Source organism: Echiichthys vipera (genome assembly GCF_963691815.1).
Source record: "Echiichthys vipera genome assembly, chromosome: 20".
Lineage (NCBI taxonomy): Eukaryota > Metazoa > Chordata > Actinopteri > Perciformes > Trachinidae > Echiichthys > Echiichthys vipera.
The window spans coordinates 26,775,111-26,801,951 of NC_139845.1; the positions used below are offsets into that span (position 1 = coordinate 26,775,111).

Here is a 26,841-nt window from a genome sequence, read left to right on the forward strand (position 1 = left end):
TTTTTTTTTTCTTTTTTACCTTTTTAACCCATGAACTTGAGATTTTACCAAACAATGACAAAATATGTATTCTAACCTTTTTAACCTTCTTCGACCAAATCCTATTTAGCCATATATTTATCATCAAACTATTTACTATATTGTACCTGCACAATTGTACCTGGGCTATAGAGAGAAAAGTTTAATTGCTTTTTCTAGACAGTGCAACCATTGCTTTGGGCACTGGTTGCATCCTGTACTGCAAAACTTGACTTACATCTTAGCTTCCAAGCAGCAAGTACTTTTCGGGCTTGAATGGGCCTCAACACTGTCAGCAAATCGGCTTCCTCGATGAACTTAAAGTCATCAGATGTCTCAACCCCGAGGGATTGTAAATGCTCTTCACGAATGTCTTTATTGAGCTCTGAAAGGTCAGGCAGGACCTCAGTTATAGCGCTGCGTAGAAATGTTTGCTCCATGTCAGGCCTTTCTAGAATAAGAAAGAATGATATCAGTTTTCAAAATGTAAGAAATATACAACTAGTCAAGTATCAATGTACATACAAACAAGAGGAACTTCAACTTTAAGTATGACTGGGTAAGAATATATACTTTCTGTACTTCAAAAAAGGAAAAACGATCATTTTCATGTTCCTCAAATAGTATTTTATCATTTTTACTACTTAAACATGTGCATTTTAGTACGATTTCTACACCAGTGACTAGGATCATGTATTTCCCCAACACACTGTTTCAACTTGAGTATATTATGAGTGAGGATTTACACACATTTCTTTTTTACACTTTCATGTAAAAGGAAAACTGCTGTCACTGTTATATTTTTCAAATAGCATCTTATCTTTTGTTAAGAATATGTACATTACTGTACAGTAACCCTAACTCTCCAGCACAGTGGGCAAGACCATGTTTATTTTGATAACACACTGTGTTTCAGCGGAATGACTTGGTGTCCATCAACAATGTATGATGGTAACGGATAAAAATCTACCAAGTCATGAAGGTTAAGACATTGCAACCTTGTACTCTGTTTTTTCACCGAGTACAGATGGTATTCAAGATGATAATCAGCTTTATGTATATCCACCACAAAATACACAGCTGCATCATTCTGACCTAAAATAATGAGAAGTTCTCCAAACTGGATGGACTCATCATTTTTTGACACAAGGAAATGTCCCTTTTTATATGATGTACCTTTGTACTGTATGTCTGTGGAAACACTAGTATTGTGTTCTGAAAAGCCAAACTCTCTCACTGCATGTTTAATTGCATCACTGTAAAGGCTGGGATAAAAAGTACAACTATCTTTGACTTGCAGAAGCTGACTGCAGCCTGGCCCAGCTGAAAGATATGCCTGAAAAATTTGATGTCTCTCGGATAACGTTAGGCAAATGTTTTTAAAGTTTTTTAAATGCCTTGCACATCTCTTGAAGTAGCGGTGTTTACTTTCGAAACGCATGGTCCATACTCTAATTAAGGGGCCGAATTTCAAAATTAGTGCCGGATAATGACGCATGAAATGGTGTTTGGGTTTTAGTGTTGTCTCAGGAAACAAACACTTTCTTGATTCCAAATATTCTTGGATTATAATGTCAAGATAGGCTACTTGGGACAACGAAATCTTTTGTGCACAAATCATATCAACAATATCTTTAAGCTGCAGAGTTAACTGCCACACATCATCTTCTGGATTTTGGACTTTGTCACCAATTAACACAGGCAGCAACCTTAATAAATTCCAGTTCTGGATAGCTTGACCTGAAAGCTTGGACCCCTCAGAGTTGACTGCAGATGGCTTTGTGAGAGCATCAGATCCCTTGTACTTGAACTGCTTGATGCGTCGGTTCAACACTGAATATGTAAACCATTTATTTTTCTTGATGAAATACTTCAAGTACAGTGCAACTTCATAAGATAAGACACCCTCAAATATGTCGTGGCCTAAACAAGGTGGGAGACCAGGCTGGCAAACATGAAAAGACTTGAGAGCATTGAAAACAGAGTTTACCTTTATGCCTCTACTGCCTTGTCCGTCTTCAGCTTGTAGAACTGCAGAATCATGCCTTTCAGGAGTACGCTGTGGACCACAAACATTTGGATCATTCTCAAACTCGGTTCTTGTTATTTCACAGTATCTGCAAAAGTACACAGAGCGGCTAAAGTTTTCAGTGAACCCACCAATGCTACGTGACCCCAAATTATCTCCTGCAATACAATACAGAGCCCCTTTGACTGTTTCACCACCAACAGTTATTCCATTTTTCTCAAGATTTTTTAAATCCTCTAGCATCTCTGAGAAAACTTTAGCACTTCCAAACTGTTTTACGTCATTCTCTTCACACAATAAGACAAGGGACATGTGATCTGTATTGGACCGCACATGTGCAGGCAAGTTTGCCACAGAAAGATAGACGGCAAGAACTTTGTATTTTTTCTTAGCTGAGCCAAGGGGATTCACAATTTCAAAGGCATCCTGGTAGAGAATTTGCTTCAGGCATCCTGGATTTTCAATAAAAAACTGGTTGGACTTGAAGTTTTGACCATCACTTATGTCACAAATGTCATCTGGGTGTGTTTGACAAGACTGTTGTGACACTGAATTCTTCCACATATCTGATTCTAGTAAGCTGTTTAGAGTTTGTGTTACAGGTACGTAGTAAGAAAACTTTTCTGTCATATTTTCATCATTTCCTAATTTAAGTTTTTTAGGCTCTATGTATTTGAACATTTTCTGGAAAGTCTGAGCCCTCAAGTATGTTGTTCTCAGCGGCCCCTGATGACAGGCAGAGAACAGGTCTGAATCCTTCACACAATCACAAATTTTAGCAATAGCATCATCAGTTAGACATGTCATTTTTCAAAAGTGAGCGCAGTTTACTTAAAGTGTAATCCTGTCCCAAATCATGCACATTTTGCCTCTCTTCAACGATTGTCTGTATTGTTGAGGCTGGAAGAAGGAGCTGCCCTTGCAATTTTAGGTAGAATAAACAGACATTCCTAAGAAAAGTCTCATTGAAATCCTGTGGCAATTCACTGCTTTCATTTGTTGTGGCATCATTTGAGCTCTGGGGAACATCCTCACATGCACTGACAGCAGAGGGCTGAGAAAATTTTCCCTGTACTTGTCACTTATACTATCCAGTGAACACGCCCTGTGTTTTCGTGACATATGAGCAGTAAATGACGATTTAACAGTGAATGTATTTTCACAACTTGTTACTGGACATGCCACAGGTCGCCCCTCCGCTATATGCTCTTTTAGGTGGGAAATAAGCTCTTTGACTGTGTGAAATGGGCACTCACACAGCGAAATTGCACACTTAAAATCTGTAAAAACGGCTCCAGCAGTAACAGAGGATGCAGGTGCGTTGTGAACTCGATAGAAATGACCTTTAAAAGCGGCATAGGTACAAAAAGTCCGCTTGCAGTCGGTGCTGACACATTTGAAAAACGGATGGGGTTCGTTACTATGGATTTTACAATGCAGCACATAACCCCTCAAGGTTTCTAATGTTTTGCTGCAGAAGTTGCAAGTTAACATTTTTGCGTAACTTCATAAACCACCGCTTCACAACAGCATGAAACGAGCGCAAATTCAATGTAAAGTAGTTAACTGTGACCAAGAAGACAACTGTTGCATTGGAACCACTTCACAAACAACAGCATAAAACGAGCGCGAATTCAATGTAAAGTAGTTAGCTGTGACCAAGTAAACAACTGTTGCATTGGAACCACTTCACAAACAACAGCATGAAACGAGCGTGAATTCAATGTAAAACATTAGCTGTAACCAAGTACAAGTACATGTACACCAGCGCTTCACAACACATCATAATAACATTACCATAGTTAGCTAAGGTTAGCTTGCCTATTGCTAGTTCTACACGCCAAATTTCAGCTCCCACATGGCAACAACTGAAAGGAAAAAAGTGAACTGCAAGAGTTCAGTAAACCCCCTTACTTGACGTTATTACTGCGACTGACAATTTCTCTCACAGAGAGATGTTATCTCTTTTTTCTTATAGCACATATCATGCATTTAAAGTTTAAGAATCAGCTTACCTGAACAACGGATGCTTTCACAGACTGGGCGCGCTTACTGCAGCCTTCAGCCGTTAGCTGCGACGTCAGAGAAAAACTTTCTACTGCTCAGTGAGTGGTCGAGGAATGAGCACAGCTAGTTTAAAATTCAAACACAGCCGTTTGTTTTTGCGGGAATGTAAAAAAATGAAAAGCATTAATAATATTTAAAATTAACTTGAGGCATCAAAAGAATTTAATGACACAATCCTGTATTGAAAAAACAGGCCTGTGTAACAGTAGCCAGCTGGGACTCTAGCTGGGACTAGCTGTACAGTATGTACGTTGGTAAACCTCACTTCCCAACACGTCAAAACAGCTGCTGGCCGCAGGGCAATTGGAGTAGCGGTTAATGTTCTCGACCCGCGATCCATGTCTGTGATTAGAGTTCAGTGGTAGCAGTAACTACCTAACATGAAATTTGCGGGTTTGGTAAACATTTCCATGGTAACAACGAGCTCCACCAATCAGAGACGTTGCTATTACAATAAAGGGTTGTGGGTAGTGTAGTACTTTTCCATGACATCGCAAATAAAACGTGTTTTTCTCAAAACAAGATTGATATCATATGGACCTGTGACTTCTACAGGATCACATATAATCGTTTCACAATCTGATAAATCATGGTAAGTCTACTTTGGATGGTTACGAAATGATGGCCATTAATCAAAATCTCTATGCAGAATATGAATGGCATTTTCACTTCAAGGCCTGGTTGAGCTGCCAATCGGGGAGACTGGTTATACCTATGTGGTTTTACTGTATGCCTATGGAAATATTGTTATCTGTAACAAATTAGTAGAGAGCCTACTGACAAAAAATGTTATTCTAACACTGCTATGATGTAATTTTAACTGTATCGCATTTTTTTTGTATTAAAGTTTAATTTGTGTTTAAACTACAGTAATTTGTAAATTCTTCAAAAAAATATGTTTTTACAGAGTTTTACAACATATATATGTAAATTATACATGGCTTCATTGTGTTTGTATTTACAGTTTTTTTATGTCATGATTTTACAGAAATTCATTGTTAATTCTACGGACAGTTTTTACAGTGTAGTATTGGTCTGGATACCAGGTGCCTTGGGGCAACTGGTTACCTGGGGCCAGTTGTGGTTGCGGTGGCACATGCTGTTGTTGCTGCTGTGGTGGTGGTCCCCCTCTTGGTGGCCCTCTCTGGTTTTGTGGACAGTCTCGTGCCCACTGTCCATGACCTCCACACACGAAACATCCATTGTCCCTGGCCCCCGGTGATCAGCCCCTGCCCCTTCCATAACCTCCTTGAGGATTAAAGCCTCGTCCTCTTCCTCCTCTATAATGTGATTGTGCTGGGCCCCATGGTTCTGGCGGGTTCCATGGTCCCTGGGGAGGGGGTCCTGTATAAAATTGGCCTGTAACTGGGGCAACTGGAACTGGGGATTCCCATTGGCGCTGGCTCCCCCTGTTGTTGGCTCTTTTGTGCTTGTGTCTTTGCTTTAGCTGCTTGTTTGTGGCTTGTGCCTTCCTCTCTGGTTTTTGCTAACTGTAATTTGGTCAGTTGTATTTTCAAATTCTCTACCTCTGTTTTGCTCGCAGCCTTTATTTCATCTGCTCTACGCATGTGATGTTGAAGTGTCCTCATCCATATGTGTAGTGGCTCTGTGTCTGCCCTGGGGTCATCCTTCATCTTTGCCTGCACTTCCTTATCTGTTCCTTTCATAACTGCAGCTTTAAACATTGATCCCTGCAGTGGATCTGACCCTGGGTTTATTCCTGACCTCTCCTGCCAGTCTTTCCTGCATCTAAATCTAATTGGTCTGTTGTCCCTAATCCGTATCGCTGTCCAATTTATTCTTAGTTCTGTAGGAAATGCTGCTACATTTTTAACACTGTTTCGATTATCGCTCCTTATCACTTATTTAGTTTGTACTTATTTTATTTCAATATGCTGCTAAACTGCACAGTGCGTATTGTTGTATATTGTATATACCTACGCTTAACCACAATGTCTGTTGCACTCTGTCACACTTAGTTTTTGTTTGATTTATTTGATGTTAGCTTTATTTTATTTGATTATGTTAGCTTATTGTCACTCTGATCCTTTCCCATGTTTGTATTGAAACTGTTGCACAATAATTTCCCTCGGGATAAATAAAGCTTCTTGAATCTTGAATCTTAATCCTCTCACATCACCTATGGTGGGATACCGCGACTACTAAGGAGCTTTTCATAAAATCTAATATTTTAAAATTTTACGGATATAGTCAAGCTAAAAATACTTGAAATCTTATTCAGAGCTGTAAAAAAATCTTCCTACAGGTGTTCAATCTTTATTTAAATTAAGAAACAATTGCTATAATTTAAGAGGACTGCTTCGATTCGAAACAAGAAAAGCAAGAACTAACATTAGACAAAGATGCGTGTCCGTTATTGGTATAAAAATGTGGAATGACCTAAATGATAAACTGAAAGTAATTACAACACGACCGATATTTAAAAAGACCTTGAAATTTGAAATAATTAATGCATATGTATAAATGTTATAATTGGAAAAGAGGAAAAAAAAAAGGGAAATGTTATTCATTTTGATTATTGAATACATGGAAATGAGAAAAAAGCAAACCTTATTTAAGCAAATATGAATTTTGATTTTGCAGATTTAGATTTTTGCTTTGTGAGTATGTGTATGTTTGATCATATGTATAATATGTTTAAATGTATATAAAGTAAGTAAATGATTTCATTTATTTAGGTATAAGTAAATATACTTTTAATCAAATATATGTTTAATCATAAGTAAATATTTTGTGTTTAAACAGTTAGAACTGTGATGTTAGGGTGGGCTAATAAAAGCAAGTTGCTTCAGCCCAATCCTTTTTTTGGTTGAAATTGTCAAAATATTATGTCATTTTATTTAACATCTGATGTATAACCAAAAATAAAATTCATTCATTCATTCATGGTGAGCTCTGTGCCTACGGTTAGACCAGCTAATTTCTGTAACCATATTCCAGCTCCGTCACTAAGTGGTGCTAGTTGTGCATTCATGTGTTCCTTGCCTGCTAAACTAAATGGTTTGTATATGTGCGGTCCTGTCCCTTTAGAGCGCACTAGAGGCATCATGTGAGACCTTTTACCATGTGTTCTAAATGCTACTGGTCCGTCTTCTCCATGCTGTGCCAGAAGTCATAACTCATCTTCTAATTCTCTTCGATTCTTTTCCACTAATTCTTGCATCTCTACTAATTCCTGCATGTATACTCCCTCATCCTCACCATCACCCCTGTCCTTCACTTCCCCAACCCAACTTTTCCTTTCTTCCTTCATGTCTCGTCTAGTCTTAGATCCTGGTCCTCCGCTTCCGCATTCTGACCATAGTATCTCCTCTTCCTCCCCCTCTGAGCCAGAACTCATCATACTGATTTTTTTAGATTTACGTGTTTGTTTTAAAATCCCTCTCTCTTTCTCCTGTGTTTGTCGCTTTTCTGGCTTCTACAGTCATAGTCACAGTGGTCTGAGTCAGTTAAGTCAGTCTCAGGTTTGGGTTTTCCTGCTTTGTGTCTGCGTCTAAGGGGTAGGTGCTTTTTCATTAACCGCAGATTTGTCCTTGTTGCTGCTCCCTCTATTTCTCCCTCTAACTCTTCTCCTAGTATTCCTGACTTCCCATTTTCCCTTTCATACTTTTTCTCTTCCTCATACTGTCTCTCCTAAAGCCCCTCCTTTCTGTTGTGCCTTCTCATGCAACCTCTCTTCCTCATATCGTGCTACTTTCTGACGCTGTCTCTCCTTCTCCTACTGTTTTTCCTCCTCCCACTGTCTTTCCTCTTCTGTCTACCTCAGCTGCCGTTCCAGCCATATGCAAATCTGCTCTTCGCTCCTACCTCTTCTCCTATTCCTTCTCCTCCTTCTTTCTCTTATGCCACAACCTACTCAGACCATCATTTCTGTTTCCTACTACTTCTCCACGTGCTCTGTTCTCCTCTAACTGAATTATCTTTACCATATTCTCCGGGTCGCCCTCACCCCCACCTTTACACGTCTCTAAATATTCCTTCAAATCTGTCAATCTAGTCTTATGTATCTTTTTATCCTGACCATGAGTAGGCCTTCCGGAAATGGCCTGTCCTACTATCGCTGCCAGTATTCATCCCAACCTAATCCTGGGCCTGTAAATTACCTTTAATATAGCACATCATATTCCCAAAATGTGTAGTTGCATTTTCATGAGAAAACTCTTAAAATTTGTTTATTTTTACCGTTACTTCCTGTTTTTGGGCTTGTGCTTTTATTTTGATAGAGTGTAACCGGAAAAGAAAAAAAGGACAACTTTACAGGAAGTTAAGTGTATTGCAAACGGGTCTATCCATAGACATAAAGAGTAGACGCCTCATCGAACGTTGGGCCTACTGGCGCTGACGAGCGGTGGGGCCGCCATCTTGGCCCGGTCGCCCGCTCCACTCAGTGTAAGGACAGGACACGGTTCAGCGTATTTTAATATTCATAGTTGGATTAACAGTAATAGAATATTCTGATATATGATATATGTGATGTATGATAGGTGTTTTACAAACACTATAAATATAAACACAACAATAGAAATCATTTATAGAATATTAATAGGCTATATTTCATACATGAATACATAAATCTCTCTCTCACTCACTCTCTTTCTCTTACACACACACACACGCACGCACACACACGCACGCACGCACGCACGCACGCACGCACGCACGCACACACACACACACACACAGAGAAAATTAAAATACATATAAATCAAGAGTATCTATACAATTAGGTCAGAGAGAGAGATGACATTTTGGACAAATCTAAATACAAATCAAACAGACACACTTTCATTTAAAGCACTAAAAAAAACAAGAGCCGAACCCTATATGTTTATAAATATTCAGAAATGATCCGTGCTCTGCCAGTCGAATAGTCGTGGTAGTGGAGAGGAGAGGGAGCGAGTGTGTGTGGTATAAAAATATATATAACATTTTGTTAAATCGATCATTTTCACACTGTTTTGTTCTTGCAAAATTACCAATTAGAGTGTAGCTCTAATTGGTAAAGACAGTGATGATGTAGGAGTACTTTGTATAGTATCTAAAATGACTGTGTCCTTTGTTTTTAGGCAAGGTCTAATTATGTGAATGTCTTCTTTATTACATATTTTAATTATGTAGTAATTGTATTTAATGTGCAAACAAAAACATGGGGCATAGTATAGTTCAGTAATATCCATTTTAAATTATACAAATGATTTAAGATTTTTCCTTAGTTAAATAAATTTATGATTTTTTCTTTTCAGACTGTTTCAACTTCTGTGGTACAACTGAACTAAAAAAGCCTGGACTCATCAGTTCTGGTTTACAAACATGTGACGTTCGTCCTGCTTTAAGTGGAGATGTGGAGAACCAAGTAAAAATGTATGGAACATTTTGTTCAGCTGTGAGAATATCGGGCACAGAGTTGAAATACATGTTCACGCTTGCCTCGTAAATCTCTAATTCATTCTTTATAATAAACCCCACATCATGTTGCTCCTGTTTGATGAAACAGTTTCACAGCAAAGGATATTGATCAGATTCTGCCACTTCTCCTTTGATAGTCTAAACGTTAAAAAAAAAGTGATATGACATGAAAAATGATCTCATAATTCATCTCAATGCCATGTTCAATATTTAAAAAAACAAAACTGAGAATATCTGAGGTGACCTGAGATTAACTGTCTCTGAAGTGTCTTCCTCTCATGAAACCACAGCACATCCTCCGCTGACCTACTGCTGGAAATGTGCAATCCATTTACACTAGACCACATGTACGACAAACCCTCTCCTCCATGCTTCTCCTTTCATATCTACACAGGCATGCACACACACATCTGGCCGGGGGGTAAATTAACTAACATTCCCACAGAGGCTAATCTCCATGCCTCTACTGTGACAAGATAATAATAATATAATAAGGGACAGCAGCTCCTCTGGCAGCTAAATATGTATCTACCTGCCACAGCCTGAGGGACTCACTATAACATTCAAAAATGCATGGATTTATGTATAATTGTTTAAAATTGTACTGTACCGTACTGATTATGAATTGTAATATTGTAATATTAGATTAGAGCAGGAATACGCTGCACAGTGCTCTGGCATCTTGTTCCTTCTGCTGCTCAACTCATAGGCTCAACTAGTCACTAAAGAACTGATCTGGGAGAATGACCGGTCCAAGATGGCGGCCGCATTTCTCGCGGCCCAACGTTCGATGCGGCGTCTACTCTTTATATGTCCATGGGTCTATCAAAAGTGCAAAAACTTAAGGAAATGTAAACCGACAAGTTTGTTTAGCACCTGGCTGATAAGGGCACAAGGTTTGTCATCATTTTGTTTTAATGTGGTGCTTAATGTGTTATCAAAACGGGATGTCCTTGTGTTGCTTTGCATCGTTTTATACAAGTCTATTTTAAGCTTTTAATTTAATCAGTAACGCTGTTTTGGCGCGATTCAGAGCATCTGTCTTTCTGAAGGAGACAATTATTTCATTACACTGCTTGCTAGTATTTAATAAATACAGCATTATTTTTGTGTGCATTAACAATCTTTGGAAGTTAAAGCTGCAAACTGACAGTTATAATATCATTTTTTAAGTTAAATATGTTTGTTTATTGCACTCTATTCTGAGTTTGTAATTAAGGTTAAATAGGTTAAAAGGGAAACTTCATGATTGTAAATGACAATTCATTTTCTGTAAAAGGTTAAAAACACACTATTTTGATATTGTTGAACATGATATTACATAGATGGTAACATATTATTTTTGTTTTATTCCATAGCTCTTACTCTTATTGTTCACGGTGTGTTCACGTTGTGTTCAGAGTCTTCAAGGTGTCAAAAGATTTAATGGAGCAACGGTATCATCTATTTTGCCCAAAAACAAACACTTGTGAACCATCAGTTAAAGTGTCCGACCATCAATCAGCCGGGGACGCTACAGGGCCTGCCATAGTTATTTCAGCTGTTAAAGTACTATTCACAGGTATTTATTTATTCTTTATTCACACACACTCGTTATCCGGTCAGTGGATCTAGTCCCCAGTGATCCTCCCCTCACGCAAGCTTCTACTCTACCGTGATAGAGCGGAGTGAGACAATGAATCACCAGTTTTAATGACCAAAAGCCGAGTGTCACAGCCCCGTTATTTATGCACCCCCAGATAAGAGAAGACCAGTGGTGAGTTTAATCATCAGGCTTTTCTGTGATGTCTGCAACAAGCTTCTACTGACAGTGTTTCACTAGCAGCCGCTCCAGACAAGGTGTATCCACCATCACAGAAACCTTCTCACACTTTTATCTGTTTGTGTTCTCTATTATCCTCGAAACCTCCCACACAACAATCCCACAAATAAACACAACTTTTAGGTATTTCTTATACTTTGGTTCCCAGAACCTTAGGTCCCAGACCTACAATTTGTCTTTGGTTCCCAGAACCTTTAGGTCCCAGACCTACAATTTTTCTTTGGTTCCCAGAACCTATCTCACAGAGCTACAAGTCAGTGGCTTTCTAGGCTCACCTAGGGGCTACCCCCCTGTGGCGCTTTTACTCCTTAATGCCTATTGTATATTCGAGGGTCTCTACAGCCTCCGGCCTTTCTGCGTTGCCTGAACGTCTTACTGAGCACCGTTTATGCGCCTAGGACCTGTCGGGATACTTATACTGATTCCAAATCAGTTTACCAGGTCTTTTTTCAAATCGTCAGTCCACCGGCTAAATTTGGATTGAATTAACCTCTAGGAAACATACTGACTTTCTCCACCAATTTAGATTATAGGCCGAATCACAGTCTTTACTTCTTAAGAAGAATAGGTGACTGCTTACCTTTCTTAGTGGTGTGCGCCCTTGTGGAGAAGTTCAGTCGGTCCCAAAGGTTCCCAGTGACTCCGCTTGGTCACCGGTCCAACCTCTGCAGCTCCTTTTACCTGAGCCTCCTTGCTAGAATCACGTCCGGGGTCACCAAGTTTCTCTTTAGGAATTTTACACACAATACGTTAGTCAAATCAGAAGGACCTCACAGAGTATATATTGCGTAATTCAAATTCTACAGGAGGCTTTCTGGAGTCAGCAGTCATTGGCAGTTTAGTGCGCCAGCAGGCATTTATTAGCAGGAGGACATCGGAAGAAACAGACGTCTGGAGAAATGTTCTATTCTCTATCTAGAGTAACTGTGTGCAACACAGTACACGTGATCAGAGGCAAGAAGTTCCTGATCTCTATTCTATCTGCTCCAGCATATAAACTTGTCACAAAGGCGTGGTTATGTGTCCGCATATATGTGTATTTCAGAAGCAGCCGCTGCTCCTCCATCTTCAACCCCCGCCCTTCGGGATTTCATCTGTTTGGCATGACTCGTCTTCTTTATCTGTGCAAAAGCACAGCACTCATCCTCCCTTGGTCTAATCTCAACTAGTTTGCCAGGTGCGTTTGTGCAAGATGGCTAATTCATTGTCTTTGTGACCTTGACTGACTGCCAAAAGTTTGTGTGCTTTTGGAGAAAGCAGAAAAGCTTGAGTCAAATAATAGCAGAGGCACATACTGTCACATTCTTAAATGATTTGCATCTTATTATCACACTCTCATTAATCATTACTAATACACATGCTAACACATGATTATGATACTTCACACATTGATTTTTAATTCTTCAACTTGTGACCACAGCTCCGCCGCACTAACCGCCCGTGAACGCCACACTAGCTCCCACCTTGCCAGCCAGTGGCGCTAGTTGTAGGCTGGCTCCCCCCGCTCAGCCCGGATCATGCAAGATATTTTTAATTGACTGCTCTCTCCATTTTGAACTCTCTGAACCTCTTGACCTACCCACCGATGTGGACGCACTCATCGCGCTCGCCATCCAGACAGATAACCGGCTCGTCCACCTCTGCGCCGAACACGAGGGGGAGTCCATGCAGCTGGGGAGAGCTCAGCTGACACCGGAGGAGCGACGGAAGCGACAGCTGAAGGGGCGGTGTTTCTACTGTGGGGAAATCGGCCAACTTGTTGTCTCGTGTCCAGCCAAGGGATCCCAGGAGGTGAGTCATGTCACAGCGTCTCACCAGGTACCTCGTATTCTGACTAACATCATGATTTTACATCACACCACCTCCGATCAGAAGGCATTCATTGACTCAGGAGCTGACGAGAGCCTGATGAACTGGAGTTTAGCTAAGGAGCTGGGCATCAACTCAGAACTGTTAGCTAAACCTATCCGGGCAAGGTCGCTTAACGGCAAGGAACTGTTTGTTATTTCCCACATCAGTGAGCCTGTCAGAATGCGGATAGGAACAGGATCAGGAACACATCCACTTCTATTTATTTACGCCATCCTCCCACTCTCTGATTTTAGGACAACCATGGCTTGTTCGTCATAACCTGCACATAGACTGGAAAACAGGGAGGATCATAAAATGGGGAATAGGTTGCGCCAAAGACTGTGCTAGTTCTAGCAATCAGAAGGATGTTAGTACAATTAATATGTTTTCTGACAATTCTGCCACAAATACTGTTCCACAGCCTTGTCCCAGCCTTTGAGTCTGAGTATCGTCACGCTCTTGTTTTCTGTGTTTCTGTTTTTCCTCCGAAGAAGAGCGATTTTGCATTTTTGTCAGTTTTGTTTTTTTGGAGAAACTTATTTTAGTCCCTTTGTTTTCCTCCTGTTCGGAGTGACTTTGTTTTGTGTTTTACTAGCTCAGTGCAGCTCTGTTTTGGTTTTAGAATAAAAGCCGGCATAATCTATTCACCTTCGCATCTGAGTCCTCATTCCTGCCAAGGCCTGACAAATATCATCCGATCCCAAGTTTCTATACCACCCCACTTGTTCTCAACTGCCTTCTGTAACTCTCTCATGTCTTTCTTCAACACCAAAATCCAGACAAACCACCAGGATCTCGGTTCAAACTCCTCCAGTGTCACTTCCGACCTTCCCCCACCTGCCCACCCCTTCTTCACTTTCGAGCTCCCCACCCTCTCAGAGATCTCCGACCTCATCAATAAGTCCAAGCCCACCACATCGCAGCTGGACCCTTCAGTTCTGGTTAAATCCTGCCTCCCCTTTCTGGTCCCCCTCATTTCTGCCATCATCCACTCCTCTCTCACCACTGGAACTGTTCCTACATCACTCAAAACCACTGCAATAACTACAATCCTGAAAAATAAAAAAATATATTTCAAAACAGCTTTGCTCCAGCCCCCCCGCGACCCCGACAGGGACAAGCGGTTGAAGATGGATGAATGAATGTGTTGGCGTGCCGCTGCAGGAAGGCGCACTGCAGAGCCAAAGTCATCTCCTCTGTAAGTGGCTACCCTCGATAAATTGCATTAAATCAAACAAGGTATCAGATGATTAACATTTTGGTATGGTTAGGTGACAAAGGTTATCCTCTAACGGAATACCTAATAACCCCGCTGGCAAACCCCGCTACAGAGCTGGGGCCTCATGTATCAATGTTGCACACGCACAAAAACGTGGCGTACGCCATTTTCCACGCCAACGTTCAGATGTATCAAAAGTGAAATGACCGTGGAAATGTGCGGTGCGCCACGCAAGCTTCATGGCTGGCGTACGCACGTTTCTATAGCAATTGTTTCTTTGGCGACACTTGAAATTGTTAATTATGTAAAAACAATTCATCCTTAGTGTAATGTGCACATCAGAGACACATTAATGGACAATTACCACACGTGTTTGCAATCATATGGATGGATGGATATAAAAGCATGCGCAAAGTGATGAAAAAATAGCATTAACAATGGCAGCCTTGGCCTTGTTAGAAGACATTGCAAATGGTTATATCAGACGTGAGAGGGTGTTTAGAGAACGGGAAGATCTGTTGGCAAATGACAACAACTGGCTCATGGGTCGTTTCAGGTTGCCGAGGCCAGTGTTACTGGAGCTGTGCGCGGAGCTGTGCAGGGAGCTGTGCGCAGAGCTGCGGCCAGCCCTAGAACGACACAAAGCCAGGAGCCAGGGGTTGTCCTTTCCCACACATGTGCTGACCACTCTGGGGTTTCTGGCAACGCATGACTCGTTCATTCTAACCAATAGCATGGTTGGTAACAGGTTGGAGGCTGGCACGGTGCGCGATGGGTGGCTTCTCGGTGAGTATATAATTTATCCGTTTAATTGCGCCCCGAATTTAAACCAGCACAATGCCCGTTTGGGCACGTGCATTCAAATGTGTATTTGTTTTTTCCCTGGTGAAAATAGATTGGCAGAGCTAGAACTACCTTTTTTTGTCTCCTTGTTTTCAGTATTTGTCTCAATAAACGCGTGCGTAAAGTTGGAAATGTCACACTGCAGTAGCCACGGCGCACCTCTGCATTCATTAATGTAAAAGTGATAAGTCTTGTCAATCCTTGTAATGAAGTTGTTTTGTCCTGTTTGTTTTCCCACAAACAGTAGTGTGATTATATATATATATATATATATATATATATATATATATATATATATATATATAGAAAAGTAAGTGATTTAATCAAGTGGTGCATGAACAAAGGAAATTAAATCTATTTCACATGTTGTATTCTTCCTTTATTTGACTCCAGGGGACAGTGGTTACCCCCTGAGAACGTGGCTGTTGACCCCTCTCACTAACCCCGGCACCGACCAAGACGGGAGGTACAACGACCGCCATTCCCGAACTCGGGCAGTGGTGGAGAGGGCAATTGGCCTATTGAAGGGGCGCTGGCGCTGTCTAGACAGGTCAGGCGGGGTGCTGCTGTACTGTGGTGTCCTGCACAACTAGGCACACCGCCATGGCATACCACTGCCAGAGCACATCCCCCCACCAGAGGAACCGGATGCCGGACCCGTCAACCTCGACCCACCCCGCGAAGCAATACGGGCCCGGCAGCATCTGATTTCAACGATGTAAAGAGGCATGGACACAATTTCCTTTTTAAGTGCATTTATTGCGCGACAAATATCTCCCAGTGCATTAACAATTTGATCTAGACGATCACTGACGCCACGGATTGCTCTCCCTATTTCCTCCTGTGATTCCAGCACAGCTTTTGAAAGGACACGGCCAGTCGGGCGGACGTCAGCCGCTGGCGTGGAGTCGCCGGGGCGCATGATGCTGGAGGAGCCAGTGGAGACGCCAGGGTGTGAGGTGCCGTTGGAGACGCCAGGGCGCACGGTGCAGAGGGAGGAGCCCTCTCCTGGTTCGTCTATTGAGAAATAATAATTTAAAAAATGAAGTAATAAAACATGAGTCAATGTGTTTATATCCTGGCAACTTAACGCACGAGCATGTGTAATCTGAGCAGCCTATTGTACGACCAGTATAATGACATTTCTGAGTTTAACACATTTATCTTGAGGATTAGCTGTGTCGCCTTCATGGGCCCCCACAATAGCCGCCACTCTCTGATCAAAGGGGGTCAGTTCCTCCCCTCCTGTCCCCCCGCCCGTTGTGGTGATACTTCGGCGGTGGGCTGAAATCCTCTGCTTCACCTCCACCTTCACGTCGAACCTTTTTTTTTTTTTTTTTTTCAGTAGGTGTGCGCTACTCCGACCCCACAGTGTTCACTGCCTCACACATACACTCCCACTCAAATGTATTTTTCTTTGTGTTTATCCCTGAAGAGAGGCTACCAAATAAAATTACTCTTCGGGTCTCCACTTCATTTAATAAAATTTCGAGCTCAGACTCGTTGAAGTTGCGCTTCTTACATTTACTCATCGTTTAAATCTGATGGTGCAGAGAGGGAATTCCTGGTGCAGGCCCTATTTAAATTGATTTGCATATTTAAATGGGGGCGTGGACAGGGAGAAGTTTAGCAATTTTACATGTGTGCTCATTTCCACGTTGATTGGGATGTACAAAGGAAAAGTGCTTGGATCCATGCATACACACACTTTGATACATCTGATTTTTTGTGTGTATGATATTTTCTGGATGCTAGCGTACGGCATGTTTCAGTAAGAAATCCACGCATGTCTTAGTACATGAGGCCCGAGGAGCACAGGTTAAACAGTGCGCACACGCGCACACGGGTCGCAGTGGAGCGCTGCTTCGGGTTGACTGCCTCCGTTATTCTTTTCCATACAGCGTTTTTATGGGCCCCCTTTATTCCACTCCTAAGACTGACAAAAAGCACATCTTTATTTTGCTCCATCTCGGATGTCAGGATGCCGATCTCTGTGTCGGAAAAGTTTTTCTTACCAGTGTTTCTTTTCTCCATGTTTGACCTCAGTGGGCGAGGCCTCCGAACCAGGAATATCGAATTCAGCCGCCGCATTTATCAAGGCTCATTCGTATGCTGAGATTGGTCAGATACAAATATTTCATAAATTACACGTGTGTCCTGTCGTACGACCAATTCTGCGCTCAGATCTGCGCCTGTTTTCACGCAAGATTGATAAATGAGGGCCAATGAAACTAAAGTGGAAACCTTGGCTTGACAAATGTACTCTAAAGTGAGCTTCATAGTAACATTTAACTCTGATTGCGAGTTTTGTATTTGTCAATCCAGGTTCTCGAAAGAAACCCTGGGGATGTTCAGCATGCTTCGTATACACCCCTCTGCTCAACAACTCGTGAGACCTATCATTTAAGAAACACAGCAAATAAAGTGCAATTTCGCCAACTATGTTGCAGCAGAGGTTATGTGTTGCTGCCAGAGCAGCTGTCAATATGCACAACTTGCATTCAATCTCATCATACCACCTGCAGCTATCTTGTATGCGTACAGCCCGTGTGTAGACGGTTATGAGACAAGAGACAATGTTTCTTCTTCTAAAAAAGCCTTGATCCAGAAGTTCTAGCCAACTATAGAGCTATATCTAACCTTCCTTTTCTCTCTAAAATCCTCGAGAAATTAGTCACCAATCAGCTGTGTGACTTTTTACATAACAATGAGTTATTTGAGGACTTCCAGTCATGATTAAGGGTGAATTATAGCACTGAGACAGCTCTGGTAAAAATTACTAACGACCTACTAATAGCTTCAGACAAAGGTCTTGTCTCTGTACTTGTTTTAATAGATCTAATAGAATAGAAAAAAAAACTTGTCCATGCATATGTTCCTTCTAGGCTGGACTATTGCAACTCCTTATTATCAGGCTGCTCCAACATGTCTGTTAAGAGTCTCTGGTTGGTCCAAAATGCTGCAGTTCGAGTACTGACTAAAACCAATCAAAGAGAACATATTTCTCCTGTACTAGCTTCTCTGCATTGGCTACCTCTAAAATCTAGAATAGAATTTAAAAACCTTCTCCTTACCTACAAAGCTCTTATTGGTCAGGCTCTGTCATATCTTAAAGAACTCATAGTACCGTATTACCCAACTAGATCGCTGCGCTCTGAGAATGCAGGGCTACTTGTCGTTCCTAGAGTCTCCAAAAGTAGAATGGGATGCAGAGCCTTCAGCTACCAAGCTCCTCTCCTGTTGAACCAACTCCCAAGTGTTCGGGAAGCAGACACTGTCCCCAAATTCAAAAGTAAACTTAAAACTTTCCTCTTTGATAAAGGTCATAGTTAGAGCTCACGAGCCCTTAATTCTGCTGCTATAGACCTAGTCTGCCGGGGGATAATCCTGTTCCTGATACTCTGAGTTTCTCTCCTCTCTGTCTGTATCATTCATGTATCATCAATGCATGTTACTAATTCAACTTCTTCTCTGGAGTCGTTTGTGCTTTATCGTCTCGCAGGTGTCTGCTGATCGTGGTGGTGCCTGCTGCTATTATTAATATTATTAATATATTATAATTCGTTTTTTTAATTCTAAAACTCATAGCCATAAAAACATTATCAGTCGTATTTCTCATTGTATCACAGATATTACCACTACTCATGTCATTGATCATATTTAATGACAATTATTATCATTGTCATATTCTATCACCTTAGCTGTGCTTGTTTATACTATTTTACTATATAAACTGCCATAACATATAAGTCATATTTACATTACTATAAATATTATTATAGTTACTGTTACTTTAGTGGTTGCTTGGATCTCTGGGACTGTGTCTCTGTCTGTCTTTATATTTCTCTGTCTGTCCGTCTCTTCTCTCTTTTACTTTCTCCCCAAGTGGTCAAGACAGATGGCCATCCTCCATAGAATCGGTCTGTTGGACATTCCTGGATTTCTGGATTAATAATGTATATAATAACCATGAAAAAATAATTACCATTATTGCTGCTCATGGGGGAATTGTTGGTTCTGTAAATCATAAATAAGTCATAGAGTGTGGTCTTGACCTACTCTATATGTAAATTGTCTTGAGATAACTTTGGTTAGGATTTGGCACTGTAAATAAAATTTAATTGAAATTGAATTGGTTCAAATATGCTTCTTGAAAGCTGAACTTTCAGTATTTTCCGGTACTCAACAACTAAGAAACCTTGTTTGCTATTAAGTTAGGAAAGCAGCCAGCTAGGGGGAGCCTTTTAGACAGACTAGCGGTAGCATGTTCCTGGCTGGCTGCCGTGTTTGCCGTTAGCTCACCAGTTATAGTAATTTGCTAGCTGGCTTTATGAGTGACACTACATTAACAAGCTTCTCTAACACCCTAGACGAACGTCACCATCAATGTGTCATTGTGAATTAAGCGTTGCCCCTTTCTGGTGTTACCCGACTTTAATACTAGTAGTAATAACGATAATAACAAATACTAGTATAATCCCATGGCACCTCACTATACATGAAGTAAAGCACTGATCATTGTAATCTGATTTTAGAAAATAATATATCTTGAAGTATTCATCCAGCCATAAACAAAAATGGCATGTAAAAAACAATAGCCACACTTGGGATTCAAATAGTCAGAATATTTGCAAAGAAAAAAAATACAGGACTTAAAAGCTTTTGTCCAAATAACGTCAAAGCACAGGCACAGAAATGTAGCAACATGGCAAGCTGTCAGTCCACGTCTCATCCTTTTAGAGGGTCCATGGTTTTGTCTTTTTATTCCAAAGAGTAACAGAGTCACTTCGACAGTTGTTGGTGCTTTGAGGGAGTCTTCCATCCACTATTTTCATGCCAGATGCACTCATCCGTGAAGGGGTCAATAACATTTGAAATATAATCCCCCTTAAGTACCAAACTGGTGGTGTCATGCTCTGATGAACCTTTGATTGGTACCACTGACCAGTAAAATTGCAGTCTTTGCCTGCTGGAGCAAGGAACAATCTTAAAGTATAACCTTAGCTGCTGTAAATCAGCCCCATGTGAGATTGTGTTGCTTTGTGAAAGCTGCTGGGTACAAAAAGTCGATGTTATACCATGGTGTTGCTCTCGCCCACTTTGTCCACATACTGAAAGAAAAGGAAAAAGAAAATGTGTTAATTGACATCTGGTTGTTTTTGTGCTTTACCATGTATAAAGCATGATTTGACAGACCTGTGAGCTTTTAGTGAGATGCACAGCGTAAGTATGGATTAAACCAATACCTTGAAGGAACTGTTTGCCCACTATCCTGAAGCAATTTATATTAGAAAGCATGCATGCCTTAGGGACACAACACAGGACAGGATAAACAGATATAGTACGTCACTTTTGGTTCTGTCATTATTCGGCAATTATTAACACAGTATTTCAATGAAAATGCACAAATATGTGCAAGAATTGAAAACCGTTTTGTCATTAATTATATTTGAGTGCAGATTCTGGTTTTAATTCTGAAGAATAACTTAAAAGTTCATAATATGCCACTATATTCTTGCCATGGATACTCAGATTTTGAGTTCTACATTTACAGCTATTCCAAAAGGATTACTAATCGAGCTGTCATTGGACTGGGGCAGTTTGGTTAATCTGTTGTGGTGTTTAAATAGACAGATTATTAAAAAGACAAAGCTGCAGTATTGCTGCAGTACTGGGATATACATACCGTACTTATGAAGGGCAGGTTAAGGATGGAGCCGAGAACAGGTATTCTTCTGATAAAGCCCACTACAACTGGGAAGAAACCCCTGGGGGGATGAGAGTAAAAGAGAGAGCGAGGGAGGGGGAGAGACAAAGACAGAGACAGAAAAAGAGGACGAGTTAGTCATAGTCCTAATAGAGAAAACTGCATGGAACAGAGGAAGACAATTAACATGTACAATCATAACTGACAAAATCAAAATCAAAGTCTCTAACTGCATCTAAATATCAGGACTGGATCCAGTGAAGGATGTAGGCCATGAAGGGTCTTTTGAAAGACCTGAAGGCTTAACTGTACCTCACTTTGAGAATTTCTAAGGTTGCTGTGATTGATGTTGCTCTTTCTGATCATTCCTGTGTTTTCTTTGAAAATGCTATCTCTGTGCAGAGTGATGCTCAAAGAAAAGGCATCACAAAACGTAATATCACAGAAAACACCTGTGGAACATTTTTTCAGGCTTTCTCCTGCACACAAACCCTCCTCTGGGCCCAAGTATATAAGCAATAAGCTTGTTGATAATTTCAATGTGAAAATTACAAATATTATTGATTCCATTGCAACCACTAAGGTGAACGTGGTCTCTGGCAAAAAAAAGTGTCCATGGAGAAATTCCACATTGGTAAGAATAAAAAAAAAAGAGAGTGTCAGAAAGCTGAACGCAGGTGGAGGAAAACAAATCTCCAGGTTCACTATGATGTCTATAAAGAAAGACTTCAAATCTACAACTTGAAACTGAGAAATGCAAAGCAATCCTTCTTCTCAGACATCATTGCCAAAAACACTAATAATGCACTTGCCCTTTTTTCTACTACAGACAGGCTAACAAACCCTCCTCTGTCAGTAGCGACTGAACTGCTTTCCACCAGGGCCTGCAATGAATTTGCCTCCTTTTTCAATGACAAAATTAAAGAAATAGGCAAACAGCCAGTGCCTCCATATCAGGTGCAGGACATGTGCTGTCCATGTATCCACCTTGAAGAGAATTTGTTTTCTTACAATGTGATGACCCTTCCCTCATTCTAGTTCATGATGTGGTTGTGCCCTTGCAGTGGTCCATGATGGCTAATTCCACGTTTTCTTGTTCCGCTGTGCCTTTAATTGATCTATTGCTGTTTCTTTTTCACATTCTGTTTGATGTTCTGCCTTTCTTTTATTTAAGGATCTGCCCATTTCTCCAATGTATGTTTTGTTACATGATTTGCATGGGATTTTGTAGATTGCGTTCCTTTTTTTTGCGGGTCTATTTTGTCTTTTGTGTGTGGTTTCACTGCTGTGCTGATGTTGTGTTTTTTTTATTATCTGTTGCATGGGTTCTGTTATTCCTCAGATGTATGGGATGATGGCCTGACAGAATCTGACAGTTCTGTCAGGCCGGTTAGCTGATAAAGACCGACGCGTCATTATACGTCAGCCTGAGGAAGGCTGCAGCTGTAGCTGAAACATGTCAGCAAGGTAAAAACTTTTTCCCTTCACATATCTGTCGTTAAAAAAATAATTTCAAACATACGTGAATCAGAACGACAAAATGAACATAATCCAAGCAGGCTCGACTACTGTAACAGTGTCTTTACAGGTCTCCCTAAAAAGTCCATCAGACAGCTGCAGTTAATCCAGAACGCTGCTGCTCGAGTCCTCGCTAAGACCATATCATCATGATCATATCACTCCAGTCCTCAGATCTTTACACTGGCTTCCTGTCTGTCAAAGAATTGATTTCAAAATACTTCTGTTGGTTTACAAAGCACTGAATGGTTTAGAACCAAAATACATTTCTGATCTTCTGCTCAGCCACGAACCATCCAGACCTCTCAGATCGTCTGGGACAGGTCTGCTCTGTGTCCCCACAGTCAGGACTAAACATGGGACAGATCTGCTCTGTGTCCCCAGAGTCAAGACTAAACATGGGACAGGTCTGCTCTGTGTCCCCAGAGTCAGGACTAAACATGGAACAGGTCAGCTCTATGTCCCCAGAGTCAAGACTAAACATGGGACAGGTCTGCTCTGTGTCCCTAGAGTCAGAATTAAACATGGGACAGGTCTGCTCTGTGTCCCCAGAGTCAGGACTAAACATGGAACAGGTCAGCTCTGTGTCCCCAGAGTCAAGACTAAACATGTGACAGGTCTGCTCTGTGTCCCTAGAGTCAGAATTAAACATGGGACAGGTCTGCTCTGTGACCCGAGAGTCAGGACTAGACATGGGACAGGTCTGCTCTGTTTCCCCAGAGTCAGAACTAAAGATGGGACAGGTCTGTTCTGTGTCCCCAGAGTCAGGACTAAACATGGGACAGGTCTGCTCTGTGTCCCCAGAGTCAGGACTAAACATAGGACAGGTTTGCTCTGTGTCCCCAGAGTCAGAACTAAACATGGAGAGGCAGAGAGTTTTTATGCATCAAATACCTGAAACAAACTTACAGAAAACTGTAACTTCTGTAACTTCTGTTACCTGTAACTGACAACTGAAAATTCTATTTCAGAAATTAAATATTCTGATCTTTAAATTACTTTATTTGAATTTCATTGTAAGTAATTTAGGTCATTTTATATTTTTCTTTCCAATGCTTTTAATGTTTTATGTAAAGAACTTTGAATTACCTCGTTGTTGAATTGTGCTGCATAACTTTACTTGCCATACTGCCAGTTCCAAACCCCACTTTGCATAGTCTGCTGTATCAGTTTATCAGCCTGCGCCCCCTTTATTCCCTCTTACCTAAACAAGAGGAAAAAGCCGTAGACCTCGAGTACAACTCCAATGATGGGCCAGCCAATCAGCACCACAAACACACCTCCCAGGAAGAAAGTGGTGGCCTTCATCTTGTGCTTCTGGAAGAAGAAGCGGAAGGTCCTTTCCAGCCCGATGACAAAGGCAAGTCCAGCAACAAACAGGATCTACGATGAAAAAAGGCGTTGTCCAATATTAGAGAGACGTCTCATACTCAGTGTTTCCCCTGTCATTATATTAGGGTGGCACCTCAGCCCTGAACAGCACCCCTTGAAAGTCGTTAATTTTATTTAATTGTCTCCTTTGCTCTCTGTAGGAGATTGACTTGTTCAAAGATCGTTTGTTAAATTGATTGGGAAGAGGCTCCACTCCTAACAGGAAAAACAAAACTGAAACTCATGCTATTCAGGACATGTATAAAAAATTATACTTATAAAAAGTGGTGGGGCAAAAAGTGGTGCGTACATGACACCTATGATATCAGCACGTTCTAAAATGAAGGAAAGAAAATTTCACCTGTATGTTTCTCAAGATCACATATTATATCACTTAAATAGAAACACTCACATTTCCAATAGCCAGGAGTGCTTTATCAAAGAACAGGATCATCCCGAAGAAGAGGAAAAACACACCGAAGCCTGTCAATCCCATTCCAATCTCTGCAGGGCACACACATTCCACAGGAGGCATTAAATTTACTTATGTTGTATGTCTATAAATAAATAAAGTTGGATTGGATTGGAAGGTTCAATTATTCCATCTGAGTTTGTCTTAAATGTAGGGCTAGACACTCTTAGCTGTTATAAGATACATTTGATTGGCCACCCTTTTCTGGATAGCTTTGACTGTGACTAAAGCACACACTAAAATGACAAAGTAAGTGAGATTCCTATTAATGTGGCCAATTCAAACAGGACACTTTCATGCGTGCCATACTTGTTAATGTATATATTCAAACTTAACTGGATTGGTTAGGCATTTTAAATGTACAATACTTTTATGAGTAGCGTTAAAAGTTCAATATTTCTAATAAAAGCCAAAAGAAAACTGGAAAGCTTCCAACTCACTGGAGCTTCCATAGTTCACTCTCTGTTTGAAGCTACGTTAGTCAAAGCTTTTAAGATGGAATTACAATGTCACTGTATGTGACTTTCAATCAAGGGCTTGCCAGGAGCCACACAACTATTTAAAAAAAAACTTTATTGCATAATGTTCTTAAACAGCATGTGGCAGAAACAATTAACAATATCTATCATGCAGAGGCTGCAGGCTGCATACAATGATGCTTTGCGCATCCTTTTAGAAATACCCAAAGGGGGCAGTGCCAGCTAGATGTTTGTCACTGCAGGAGTGAGCACATTCCATGCACTTTTAAGAAATCTTATGTTTAAATTTATGGAAGGACTGGAGGAATCTGGGAATAGTATCATTGTGGTACTTGTAAATACCAATCTGAGTTGCTATCGCTATACCACCAGCCTGAGGATGCACTGGGTGAAATGTTTGTATTTAAGCTGACTGTCTGTTTTTTTGTTATTTTATTTAGTATTTTACTTGTCCTCTGTGTGTGTGTGTGTGTGTGTGTGTAAATGGCAATCATTATTCATAATTATGAACAATACATTCTTCTTGTGGTGAAATAACAAATAAATACAGGCTATATACTCACATTTTCTTAAAACAATGTTGTAATAAATCAACAGTAAAAAATGCTTTTCTTATTGCTAACAATCTGGATCGACTCTGTGAAACCTTCCTTGTAGAATAAATATGTTCACAATCCACTGTATTCATTTGTTTTTACTGTAGGCAATTACATATTTTGTTTCCAATTGAAGTTCCATGTTAAAAACGCTCTTAATTAGTTTTCCACAACTCTAAAGTATACTGACACCCCCAGAATAAATGTAGAATATTTCCAATATTACAAAATTCACATTTATTGTCCACAGCTGCACCTGCAACTAGTTTCTTTCTTTCTTTTTCTTGCCATACAACTAGTTAGCACTAAGCTGTTAGCTGCGTCATGAGAGGAACAAGTCAGTCTTATTTTGGAGCAGCTGAATGCTAACTGCTAGTTAACCAGCTGCTACAGCTCAAACGAAGCCGGTTCCATAGAGGGGGCAGCAGCCTACAGAAGCTCCAATACATAGGTCTTACTTTGGGAGTCCGTTAGCGAAATCATCTTGACGCCGAATAAACGGGTGACGATAAAATACGGATAACGGGATTATTAAACTAGCATTAAGGTACTCCTAAGAGTAATTTGGATGACAGCTGCCACTGCAGCAACAGCCACGTCTTCCGGAAACACACACGCCTTCTGTTGATGTCATCTTCCGGGTCATAAAAATGATAATATTGAAAGCAGCCTAATTAAAGAAAACCAAACCAACCCATACATGGGTGGGGAACAAATGTATTTTCGGACTTCACATTCTTAACATGTTAGATTCACATCTAAAAGGAAATGATTGAAATGGTGAAAAAATTATGTTTGAAAAATATATTTTTGACTCCACATCCATCTGTGCTCTACTCCACTACAACACAAATGAACGGGGAATTTCTTACACAGTCGCTGATGATCAGCAGGCTTTAAAAAAAACCTTCATATTTTCATATTCATCCATATCAGTTAATGCATGCATAAAGTAGTCCCCTACACTGGGAGAAAAGGAAGATGGAGAGAAGAACTGGAGCTGAGACCCTTAAAATGAGGATTTACTATTATAACAGTAAAAGGTTGAATATGTAGTATCTTTATTAAAAAGCTATATATAAAAAAAAAAGAATGCACGCACAGGGCGTTTTGAGGGAAAGTATTGCTTTTCCATAAAAAAATATATTTAGTCTGAATGAATGAACATTTTATGGCTACATTTCTCCTTGATCGCTAACATGACTTTCATCTTTACTTAGCTGGAATGGCTAACGGCTAACGCTAACTGTCAGCCAAACTCCTCTAATCCTTGTTTTTATGGTGTGATTTGCCAGAGGGGATGGGTTCAAACAGGCTCAATAAGACTCTTGTCTCCTGTAGCTACTGGGCCGGGTCTGACCAACCTAGCAACCCGACTGCTGGATTTATATTTTGTTGTTGCGACGACAATCATGAGACACT

General features: G+C 40.6%; 1 protein-coding gene across 1 annotated transcript; it reads right to left on the bottom strand.

The window, feature by feature from the left end:
- Positions 1–17,409: 17,409 nt before the first annotated feature.
- golt1ba (golgi transport 1Ba) lies at positions 17,410–26,010 on the bottom strand. Its single transcript, XM_083935466.1, has 5 exons — positions 25,878–26,010; positions 24,285–24,376; positions 23,706–23,884; positions 20,963–21,044; positions 17,410–20,387 (listed from the first exon to the last, which is right to left on the bottom strand). The coding sequence occupies exons 1-5, from the start codon at positions 25,900–25,902 to the stop codon at positions 20,349–20,351; spliced, it is 417 nt and encodes a 138-aa protein (XP_083791592.1). The 5' UTR covers positions 25,903–26,010; the 3' UTR covers positions 17,410–20,348.
- Positions 26,011–26,841: the final 831 nt, after the last annotated feature.